General features: G+C 40.5%; 1 protein-coding gene across 4 annotated transcripts in view; it reads left to right on the top strand.

Annotated features, from left to right (window-relative positions):
• The first annotated feature begins 153 nt into the window (after positions 1–153).
• CCDC191 (coiled-coil domain containing 191) overlaps positions 154–11,887 on the top strand; it is an 89,379-nt gene continuing 77,645 nt past the window's right edge. For 2 of the 4 annotated variants that reach the window (XM_007098633.3, XM_042957189.1), the window contains exons 1-3: positions 154–333; positions 2,445–2,483; positions 9,414–9,555. In XM_007098633.3, coding sequence (XP_007098695.2) covers positions 244–333; positions 2,445–2,483; positions 9,414–9,555 — 271 coding nt within the window. In that variant the 5' untranslated portion in view covers positions 154–243. Of the gene's footprint in view, positions 334–2,444; positions 2,484–9,413; positions 9,556–11,887 lie in introns of those variants that run through there. The other 2 variants (XM_042957186.1, XM_042957187.1) reach the window with 2 other exon arrangements.

Genomic DNA, 11,887 nt, shown 5'->3' with positions numbered 1-11,887 from the left:
GCAAAGGTAATATTAAAGCGAGCTCCGGTGACTGTGAGGCCGCGGGACGGCTGCCGTTGCCATGGGTTACCGACCTAACTTGTTCCGCCTGCGCACAGCCTCCTGGGAGTGGTAGTTCGACGGCGCCCCACGCCTGCCTTCTTTGCGGGCGGAGGAACTACAACTCCCAGGGAGACCCGGAAGCAGCCTTGGCAACGGAGCGGTCTTTCCAGCTTTGCCTTGGTCCGGGCCTGAACCTGGAAAATGCTGCTGGCGCCCCAGGATATGTCCTCTTCAAGGAAGAGGACGGGGCCGAATCGCTGGAAACAATTTACCAGGAAGCCGAGTCCCAAGGTGATCCATCCCAATCGGGAGCTCTGGGGGGTGCGGGGACCGACCCCGTGGGCAGCCGAGCCGGGCTGCGCTTCCTCCTTCTTCCCCCAGGGGCATCCTTACTTGGCTCCCCCTTGCCTTGACTGCCCTGGAGCCAACATTGCCCTGGGGAAGGGGGCCTATGAACTTTGGGGTCTAGGTACCTTTTGGCTTTGATGGGCAGTACCGTGAAAGAACTGTTTCCATCAAATGCTTTTCACAAACCGGAGAGGTCTGGTAGCACCCATCCGGGTGAAGAGAATTCGCCAATTCCCTCGCCTCCCATTCCCACGCCCACAATTTTAGGGAAGTTCCCACACATTTCATTGTTTAAAAAAAAGGGGTTCCAATTTTAGATCTGTATTGGAAGGGGAAAGTCTTCACGTTAAGTCCTACGCCTCAGAGTCCTCCCCTTCTAATTTTACATAAATTATCAAAAATGAACTCAAGAATGCAAGTGGATATTGGACAGACCAATACTTGATTCACTTAAAAATTTCTGAATTCACCAACATTCAGAAAAATAATTCCTTTTTATATCTGTTACCTCCTTGGATGCATTAGCATCCAAAGACATGGATAACTGATAACCCCATTTTAAACTTGAAGCATACGCAAATGCCATGTGCAAAGTCGCAGTCACACGGTGTGTGCCGTCCACAGACTACCTTTTTAACAGTCACAAAAATAAATGCTTTAAATGTGAGAGTACTAAAATGGAGTGGCTTCTCAGCTTTCAGCTCCTGAGCAGTTTCACCAGCTGTTTTCACCCTCAAGTTACACTTTCTTAAAAAAATATATTCTATAGACAACGTGACCTTTCTTAGGGCTCTAGGCAATTGAGCTTGCAGTTTATTTTAAATATACTAGCTAAATAATGCACCGGACGTAGTCCACTTGGTGAATATCTTGCCCAGAATACGGGAGGGTGGAGGTAGGAGGATTAGAGAGACTTGGAAACAGAGTCTGCTCATATTGTAATGTAGTAGTTTCACAATAGATTGGATCTCAAATAGGTTATTGGTATAGACTTGATTATGAAAGGTAAAAATTTGGGTCAATTTCTTAAGACTCCAAAAAGGAAGGATTTTTGCTGCCAGTGCTCATTGTAAATGCCTGGAGGATAAAAACGTAAAAGCACGAGAGCTTCTTGAGGTTCAGTTGTTTTAATAGCATCAGCTCTTTGTTGCAGTGAAAAAGCCACTCAGTTGTCCAGCTGCGTTGATTAGTTATCTTGAGGTGCTGTGAAGGTGACGTATTATGTGAGAGAGTATTATACTTTTCCTTCTTCTGTGTGACAGTATGTTAGTTGAGATATTCCCTTCTTTATTTAAAGACCCACCTGAATTATTAGCAAAGCAAATACTTACCTCTATTTGTTAAGTGACTATTAGAGGGAATTCTACAAGCTTCTAAGAGTTACAGAAAGTGAAGAAAGGAAGTGTCTTACTGGTCTGGTTTCTAATTTCATATTGATATCTGACTGACATGGGTAAAAATATTTGTGATCTTTACTTCATTTTCTGCTTTGTAAAACAGTAGAAGATTGCTTATCCCTCATGATAGGCATCGCCTCCTCTCCCTAGTTCTTTTTGGACCAAATAATATTCCTGCTGTAGGTAAGATAGGAAAGCCCCTGGCTACAGGTCATTTTTGAAAAGAGGGGCCCAGGGAAAGGGGCATACCCTTCTCCAAGCAGATGTGCTTCCATGATATTTGAATGATTTGGCTCATGAATTGGCGCTTGTTTGGGTTTTTATAAGATATGATCATATCTATCATTCCTCTATTTTGGTTCTGGAGAGCTTTAAAAAAAAAAAAATACTGACACCTGGGGCCTATTCCAGACCAATTAAATCAGAATCTCCAGGTGGGCCTAGGCAGGAGACAAAAACAGAAGATGTCCCAGAGAAGGCTCCGTGTTTTTTCCTCTGACCATCTCTGTGTTCTTTTCTTGCTTAACTTGCTAGTGAAATGCCTTGAGGAAAGAAAAAGGACACTTTTCCATATGCTTTAGTCAGAAGGATAGATTAAAAAGGCAAAGTTGATAAAGTTATTGCTGTGTATTAATATTCTGTATATATTATCTACAGCCTGCCTTTGACCCTGACAATGTGGAACACTGGATTAAGGTAAGGATATTGCACAGTTAGGATAGGAAGAGAGTTAAGAGTCAGACATAATCAGATGGAAAGGAATACTAATCTCCATTTTGCAGTTTTTATTCTCATGTTAACTACGTTGCCTTAGTTGTGTTTTTTTAAAAATTTTTTAATGTTTTTATTTATTTTTGAAGGAGAGAGAGATAGAGCATTAGTAGGGGAGGAGCAGAGAGAGAGGGAGACACAGAATTCAAAGCAGGCTCCAGGCTTTAAGCTGTCAGCACAGAGCCTGATGTAGGGCCCAAACTCACAAGCCGTGAGATCACAACCTGAGCCAAAGTCGGATGCTTAACTGACTGAGCCACCCAGGCACCCCTGTTGCTTTAGTTTTATATTCTTTAGTATTTTTTTTCATTCTGTTGCTTCTCATGAAAGTGTGACTGACAAGAAAATGAATATAGACATACTCTTTCAAATGCTGTGAGGATCACGTGAAGAAGATTAAAGGAGCAGGAGAGGAGAAGCTGTAAGAGAGGATGTGGCAGCCTTCCTAAGATATTGGAAAGACTGTCCTGTAGTTACATTGACCTATGGGACCAATGAATTAGGTGAAAGCTATGCATGCATCATAAGAATTTTCTAATGACTGGAGGGATCCAAACATGGAGAGGGCATTCTCCTAAAGAGATGTGTTTTCTTTTTTGTTTTTTAATGTGTATTTATTTTTGAGAGAGGGACAGAGACAGAGCATGAGCAGGGGAGGGGCAGAGAGGGAGACACAGAATCCAAAGCAGGCTCCAGGCTCCCAGCTGTCAGCACAGAGTCCAACATGGGGCTCGAACTCACGAACCGGGAGATCATGACCTGAGCAAAAGTCGGAGGCTCATCCGACTGAGCCACCCAGGCACCCCAAAGAGACGTATTTTCTATCAATGGAGGTATTCAAATGGATTCTAAATGGCCACTTAATGTTAGACTAATGAAGAATATGTTTGAGCATTCTATGATGAGGGGATTGGATTAGGTAACTTTCTGAGCACTCTTCCAGGCCTGAAATGTATATTTTTGAATGCAAGTACCATTTAAGTTGAAAGTACCATTAAACTACTTCAGGTGCCTGCCTCTGAGTGTCAGCTTGGCAACTTGCCATACTCAATTCATTTGTGCAGCATATGTTTCAAAGTCATGCAGCATTTTCCTGGGAAAATATCATTCTGCCTGGTAGTATTTTGAAGAGCTATTACTTACCTAAATTGACAGGCATTATGAGCACCAGGCCAGATGGAACCTAGGCTAGATGTAATCAATGTTATTTATCCAGACAGTATTTATGAAGTGCCTTCTAGATACCAGTGCACTCTGTTGGACACTGAAGATAAAATAGTGCTTGGGGCAGGTACTCTCTGCCTTCCCAGAGTTAATAGTCCAGCAGGGGTTAAACAACTTAAAACTGTTGGGAGAATTAAAGATGTAATGGAACCATGTGGTGGGGGACACTAATATAGATGGGCCAGAGAAGGCCTGCTGGCTCCTGTGGAAGGTCTGACTTAGAAGACAGCTAAAATGGACCTGCCATTGTGGAGGCTAGCCTCTGGGAAGCCCACTCCTCAGCCTCATACTAGGCTTACTTAGTTTACATGTCAGTGCTGAGAGTTCAGTGCCAGACCCCTGCAGGGCTTAGTTGCACATTTAGTTACCATCTCCTCCGGAGGGGAAGATTTAAGTGGCACAGAAGGATAAAATTGTGCTCTGACTTTCTACACCATTTTCCTCTTTTATGCGGTTGACAGCTTCATCAGTTAGATCTTTTATCATTCTTCTAAAACTTGTGCAGTAGCTCTGTCTCAGTTATGCCCTCAAATCTTCCATCTCAGAAAAACCCCCCAGTAAGTCCTTACTTGACCCTGCATTCCATTCTGATTGTGGTACATCTTGTTGTTACCTAGTGTCTTTGGGTGTATAGCCTAGACTCCCTGCCCTTTCATTTTTATTATCCTCTGGTGTCTACAGTAATTTCCCTCCCTGTTTCTGTTTCTCACCACAGAAATGGTTCTTATAAATGACTTCCTGATCAATCCTCTGTTATCTTCTTCATTCTCAAACTTTGTAAGATTTGTTTGATACAGTTATCACTTTTTTATTCTAGAAATCCTCTCCTTATCTTTTTGTAACAGTCTTATCTTGCTTCTCCTATTATTTTTCTGTTCATTCCTGTCTTCTTCTCTAATTTTGTTCCCTACTGTATCCCAACTCTGGATGTACCCTAAACAGTTACAACCTCCGGACCTAAGACTTCAAATCCCCTTAAGTGGACCACCGTCTCAAAATCAGCTTAGACCTTGTTACATGGAAGAAGGGGGAAGAGGTATCTGGAAAGGGTGTGGAGCATAGTGAAGTTTGAGAAAGGGCTTTCTTCAGAACAGAAAAGATCACCAGGCAGCACTGGGGGCTTGGCTAAAGCAGGTAACTAAAATCTTATGTGATACCAAAAATTGACAGATCAGATTGATCCAGACTTAAAAATTCTCATTGGAGAGACAAAGATACAAGAGATTTGAGGCTTATGTAAGACAGTAGCTGAATATCCATGCAGAGTAGGAAGGAGAGGACCTTTTAAAGGACTCCTAAGTTGGGAGGAGAAGACATATAGTGACTAAGGACTTGTTTAGGTGCAACACCAATCTAGTGGAGGAGGGGGAGCAAAAGAGGCCAGCGGACAGGAAGCTGATGAGGGGAAAGGGGTTATCAGCTTTGGGGCTGAACAGTGGAAAATTCTGTGTGATGTAGTGCAGGATGACCAAGTCAGTAGGTTGCTGAAGTACAATTGAGAGGAAGGCCATTGGAATATAGATCAAGCAAACTCTGAGGCTGAAATGTTGGTGAGTCTTCCTCAGAGATGTTGAAGTCACTTAGAATCAGGCAGATGCTTGAGTAGAACTGTAAGTTCTAGGGGAGCTCACCCAAAATGCCAACAGTTCACTATGATTTACAATTTATCCTCATCCTGATTTGATACACTGACTCATCTTTTTACTCCTGTGCATTCTGTTACTTTGATACTTAAGCTTTCTGAACATTTTCATTGATTCTCTATTCTTGAACCTTCAGTGATTCTGCATGCCATCCAATGAAACTCTGTAAATTCTAGATGGGTGTTTAAGTCTCTCTGTCAATCTACCTGTAATATCAGTCAACCCGTAACAGCCCCTTTGCTGATACTCTGTGTGACTCCTGTCAGGCTGGTCTCCTTCCCATCTATCTTACCTTCACTTTGACTTACACTGATCTCCCCCCTCCCCCACCAGCCTGGAATATCATTCCTCTCTGGTGTGTGTGTGGGTTTGGGGGGGGGTCAATCCAGATCCTTCCCTTAAAGTCAGCTTGAGATGCACCTCTCAGTGAATAGCTTCCCCTCACCCACCTCAACCGCCTAATCCCATTTTATCTAATACTTTTTTCTTTGGAATTATTTTGGCATTCATACACAACAGAAACAGCATCAAGCATTTGCTTATATACAGAGTGATGAAAAAAGAATTGGGCAGTTTCAAAAATATCTTACTCCTGAAACTATTATATATAAACATGCAGTTTGTACTTGAGGGTATATTAAGAATCTTGTGCTTGTACCTCCCAACGTTGAGGAAATTGGAGTCCATTGTAGCTGTTGTTTCTGCCATTGGGTGGACAATGGGATTGATGTGTGCTGTGGGACATGAGGAGCTCATATTGAGCATTTATAAGATCATGGGAATAATTGAGATAGTTCCTTTACAAATTATATACTTGCATGTAACATAATTACTGAGTAACTTTACTATTCAAGTAACTCTGTTCAGGTTTTCAGGTTTTCTATGTAATCACCCTGTGTTACTTCAGAACTATGAGTTTTTTCTTGCACACATGGCATATGAAAAAATAGATAGGTAGGTAGATGAAAGTGAACTCTCTGAAAAGTCACTTTTAGTTTTGTTTTCCCCTTAACGTCCACTAAGGTAGTAGGAACGAAGCTCGCCTTCAAGCCTTCAACCAACTTACTTAAAGAATAAGTTGTTGGGGCGCCTGGGTGGCTCAGTCGGTTGAGCGTCCGACTTCAGCTCAGGTCACGATCTTGCAGTCCGTGAGTTGGAGCCCCACGTCAGGCTCTGGGCTGATGGCCCAGAGCCTGGAGCCTGCTTCCGATTCTGTGTCTCCCTCTCTCTCTGCCCCTCCCCCGTTTATGCTCTGTCTCTCTCTGTCTCAAAAAATAAATAAATGTTAAAAAAAAAAAATTAAAAAAAAAAAAAGAATAAGTTGTTAAGTTGACACTGTTTGTTTTAGTGAAATATAACTTAAGATAAACCTCTTCCATTTCTCACATATTTATTTTGAAAGAAATGGTAAAGATGTAATATTTTAAACAAGGAATACAGACAGTTTCTAATCCTTAGTATCATCTATTTTTTCCCCAAATTTTCATTTTAAGTGATATCCCAAACACTTGCTTTGTCAGAGCTGAGCAGACATTTCTCTTTACTCCCTTCCTTGTAAGTTATCGGTCTGTGCCCTTCTTTAGTACCCAAATCAGTCTTCCCCATCTCCAAGTTCTCTACCTCCTTTGATAAGAATCTGTACAAATTCTAACTCACATGAGATGACATACCATACAGAGTTCTTTCTTTCATTCATAGCCTGAGGAACTGAGTCTATGATCTGGGTTTGTTTACTTTTTGTTTGTGAATGTTGGTTTAAAAACTGAAAGTTGATCTATTTTATTTGCACATTATTTACATATATATGTATATAGCATATACACACCTACAGAATATGTGAAATTCATCATGCTGTCTTAGAATGTTAAAACCTTAAAGGGAAGGAATATATGCCCAGTGAATTGTGACCATCTACTGAATGGCATATTGACCATCATAAATTTGGGCACATCAGAGACCAAGAAATAACGTGGGAAACAGATCTCTCCCGAGTGACCTCATAATGAGTGAATGATATTTTCTTTATTTTAACCCTGATTAGATCGTGTTTTCTTCTGATTCCTATCTTTTCCTGTGTGTTCTATTTTCCACATCTTTTTCAAATTACCTTTGGCTTTTCAGTTTTATTCCTCTGTTTCTAATTCAAACTTAATATATGAAATCCTTGAGAATTTAAAAGGTAAAGTCCCTGGCAAATTTTGGCAGAGGTACTACCAGTTTTTCCATGAAGAGCAAGAGGAAAAATCATTTCCAAAATAGGTCAGGCAACAATATAAACTTTGGGAAAGTTTAGCTTTTTAAAATAAATCCTGCATGTATTCCTTTTTTCAACAAACATTTATGGGGCATCTATTACATGTACTGGGGGTTTCATGCATGAAAAGGACAAAATGTCTGCTCACATTCTACTTAGGGGAGACAATAAATGGTAAAATATAAGGTTATAAGTGCTACAGAGAAAGAGCAGAGAAGGAGAATAGGGAGAGCCACAAGGAGGGTGGTTACCTTCCTTTCATGTAGTGTAGTTCGAGAAGGACTTAGGATGAAGGTGATATTTGAGTAAAGACTTGAGGAAGCAAGGGAAAGAGTTGTTTGGCTATCGAGGGAGAGCAGTTCAGCAGAGGGGGAACAAGTGCAAAGGCCCTGAGGTGGGACCATGCTTGGCATATGTGAAGAGGAATGAACCAGTAGATCAGTGTGGCTGAAGTTGAGTGAGCAATGGGATGTAGCAAACAAGAAGGTTGGAGAGCTCACCAAGGGCCTCATGGTACAGGACCATGAAGCGCATTGGAAGGACTTTGACTTTTACTGAGTAAAATACAGAACAATTGAAGAGGTTTTTTTTTTTTTTTAATGTTTATTTATTTCAGAGAGAGCACGAGTGGGGGAGGGGCAGAAAGTGAGGGAGACACAGAATCCACAGCAGGCTCCAGGCTCCGAGCTGTCAGCACAGAGCCTGATATGGAGCTCGAACCCACAAACCGCGAGATCACGACCCAAGTTGAAGTCGGATGCTCAACCGACTGAGCCGCCCAGGTGCCCCAAGAACAATTTAAGAATTTTGAGTGGAGTTATGTTATGGCTTTCATTTTAAAGGGACTATCTGCTGTGATGGGAGACTATCACAGAAAACCTGTCAGGAAAGTGCAGTGCCTTGGACCAGGTGATAGCAGTAGAGGTGACCAGAAGGGGTCAGATGCTGGATATAGTTTGAAAATAGAGTCAACAGATTTCCTGACCAATTGGATGTGGGGTAAGAGGGAGAGACTGTGTTCAAGGCGGACTACAGGGTTTTCATCCTGAAAACTAAAAAAGTGGAATTGTTACTACCAGGTGTGGAGGAAAGCAAGTCTGTGGGGAGGGGGAAAGTCAGGGATTTAGTTGTAAGATAAATTATTTTTTGTTCAGATAAATGCAAATATGAACACAGTTTGCCCACCTCCACCAATCCCATGAATTGGGCCACATTTTACTGTTGAATTAAAACATTCTGGATGACTACCGTTCAGTGACTCTATCCCAATTTTATTGAGCCTATAGTTTGTTTAACATATGATGGGAGGTTCATTTCAGGGGTAGTAATTTAAGGAAGTATAGCTACTCTGCCTCTGGTTCATATTCATATGCAAATCCTAGTGGCGTTGGAGCTAATAAAATATTCTATTTTTTATTTGAAATAAAATATCCAGGTGTCAGGATCCCATCACTAATGCTCTAAACAAAAATTATCTACAGTCTAAATAATCTTTTGTTCAAATATAAGCATTGTGAATACCTGTTAAAATTTGGCAACATATTGTTGTAAATTTCATGTTTAAAAAATGAAATTATTTGGGGTGTTTACACCTCAGAGTTCCTTCAAAAATGGAAAAATGGAAGTATTTTAGTAGTTGGTAGAAAATCAGTTCCATGAGCAGGAGAAAAATTCTTTAGCCCTGGACAAAGTTGTTGTCATCTTAATGGATTTCTTTTTTCTGTTATATTGAAGAGGGTGGAGAAAGCCTCAGAATTTGCAGTTTCAAAAGCATTCTCTGCTAGAAATTCTGATTTATCCAGAAGGCTTTGGAGCCATATCATAGATTTAGAAACACCGGAGCAAATAGAGGATCATGATGAAGTCTATGCAGAAGGTAAGAGAATACATTTTTTGCTGCAATGTTAACAGTTCTTTAGAATACAATTTATTAAAGCATAACCTGTAATGCATTTCAAAGTACAGAATGGAAGCTTTTCTTTCTCTTGCTGTTAATTTTTGTGTCTTTCTATCTTCCTGAAACTAATCTACTCTGGAGTAAACTCCAGTGTTACAAGTAGTGCTCTATTTAAGGCCCATTTTGTCTCCTGAAATAGAACCACATTCAGAGGCAGTTTGATATGGCACAGCTAACTGATGAGTGCTGTAAGGTATTAGTCCTGTTACACAGAGGGCAGCATGATAACTTCATCTAGTATTATGAGATAATTTGACCACTAGTTTGTAAATCCACTTTATTCCTTATGAAGAGAGTCTAAAACTGATCTAACCTCCCTACCTTCCCAAAGCATTTACTCCTCTGGAATTTAGTATTTTAGTTTCTCATGCTCTGAGAAGCTCCAGCACTTAGGGATGAAGAGATCAGGAGGAACCAGCAAAGAAGACTGGAAAGGAGAGGCCACAGAGGTAGGAGGAAAGTCAGAGTGGCCATCTTCTGGAAGCCAGCTTCCATTTGGATTATCTATGTCTCCATTTATTCAGATTATGTCTTCGTTCAAAAAACATATATATAATTATTCCTTTGTATGTATGATTATTTGTATATCTATATAATTTATTTATAATGAAAATTTATACATTCGTAACAATATATATTTATTTTATATATTATATACATGTCAATATATATATACAATTAGTACTCTGAGCCAGGTACTATTTTAGATACTGGAGGAACAGGTTATGAACAAGAGAGGCAAAGCCCTTGCTTTCATGGGGTATATATTTTAGTGTAAGAATAAAGAAAACTGAAAGAATTATTAGGTAATGATAAATCATTCAAGTTTTCACCTGAATAATAAGAAGGAGCCAGCCAAGTGGTGATGGAGGAAGGGCATCCCAGACAGAGGGAAAGGCAGCATCAAGAGTTGAAGTACAGACAAGCTTGGTGTGCTTAAGGAACTGAAGGAAGAGCAGTGTGGCCGGAGCTTCCCAATGAAGATGAGCTTGCAGGAGTGAGCAGAAGACATATTACATAGGGCTCTTATAGGCCTGGGAAAAGAATTTAGACTTTATTCTGAGTATGAGAAGACATTGAAGGGTTTTAAGCAGAGCTTTAGCAGCACAGTATTTGAGTTATATGAAGAATGGATCATAAGGAAGAAAAGGGGGGAAAAGGGAGACAAGTGGGAGGCTATTGCAGTGGTCTGGGTGAGCTGTAATGGCACTTGATCTTGGTGGTTGGTAGTATTGGAGATGGAGAAAGGAGATTGATTCAGAAATTGGCAAGGCTACATCTTGCCCACCCTATCTCCTAATCCACTAGTGGGAATGCACAAAATAGTGTTTACTTACCCCATTTCCCAAGCTCCCTTTACCATGAAACTCTTTTTATCCTGAAGTCCATATTCATATCTTGAAGAATTAGTGATACACATTAGAAAGTACTAGTATATGGACAGAACATGGTTTTCAAAGGTTTGTATCCTTTTTTCCTTTCTCATCAACCATCTGTTAATATTCAATAAGAACCAATGTTCTGAGGAACATTCTTTGAGAAATTCTGCTTAATGTAGCCTTAGAGCCTCTGATCCAATATGAGGTATTCCTACAGTTGAACCCTCTAAGAGAAGTTCCCTTTCTTTTTTCTTTTGGGGCACTTCATAGTAAATCCCTGTTTACTAATGAATGACATTTAGCAGATCTGAGTTAGTCTACACATAAATTATTATACACATAACTGCATGTATTACTGTACACAGGGTTACTCAGTAAATATCTGTCCCCTTTCTCTTCCTGCCTCTGAAAGCCAGTGATATTTGTTACGAGTATACTTTTCACACTTAGTTTCTACTACCTTGATTCATTTTTTTCTGTTTCATATGATATGCATTGCTAGCTGTATTAAATGCCTTTTGGCATCATTTCATGTAATAAACATTCCATTCTCTCAGAGCTGTGTGATAATGGTAATAACGATGGAGATAGTGGTGAAATATATACTTTTCCTTTTTGAAAGCCCTCTGACCTACCCATGGAGCTGTCTGATAATGACGACAGTGATGAAGGTCATGCTAAAGTAGACATTTTCTCCCATACCTATCTATTTAAGAAGATTTTCTGAATATCACTAGGAACTTGGCTGCCAGGATGTCACACTGTTTGATTTTCCTCTTACCTCAATGGGCCTCTCCTTCCTAGTCTGCTCTCCTGCTTCTGCTTCAGCTCTTTAGCCCCTAAACACTGGAGATGTTCAGAGCTTATTCCTG

This window comes from Panthera tigris, chromosome C2, assembly GCF_018350195.1.
Source record: "Panthera tigris isolate Pti1 chromosome C2, P.tigris_Pti1_mat1.1, whole genome shotgun sequence".
Classification (NCBI taxonomy): Eukaryota; Metazoa; Chordata; class Mammalia; order Carnivora; family Felidae; genus Panthera; species Panthera tigris.
This window is presented reverse-complemented; position numbering and strand designations above follow the sequence as displayed.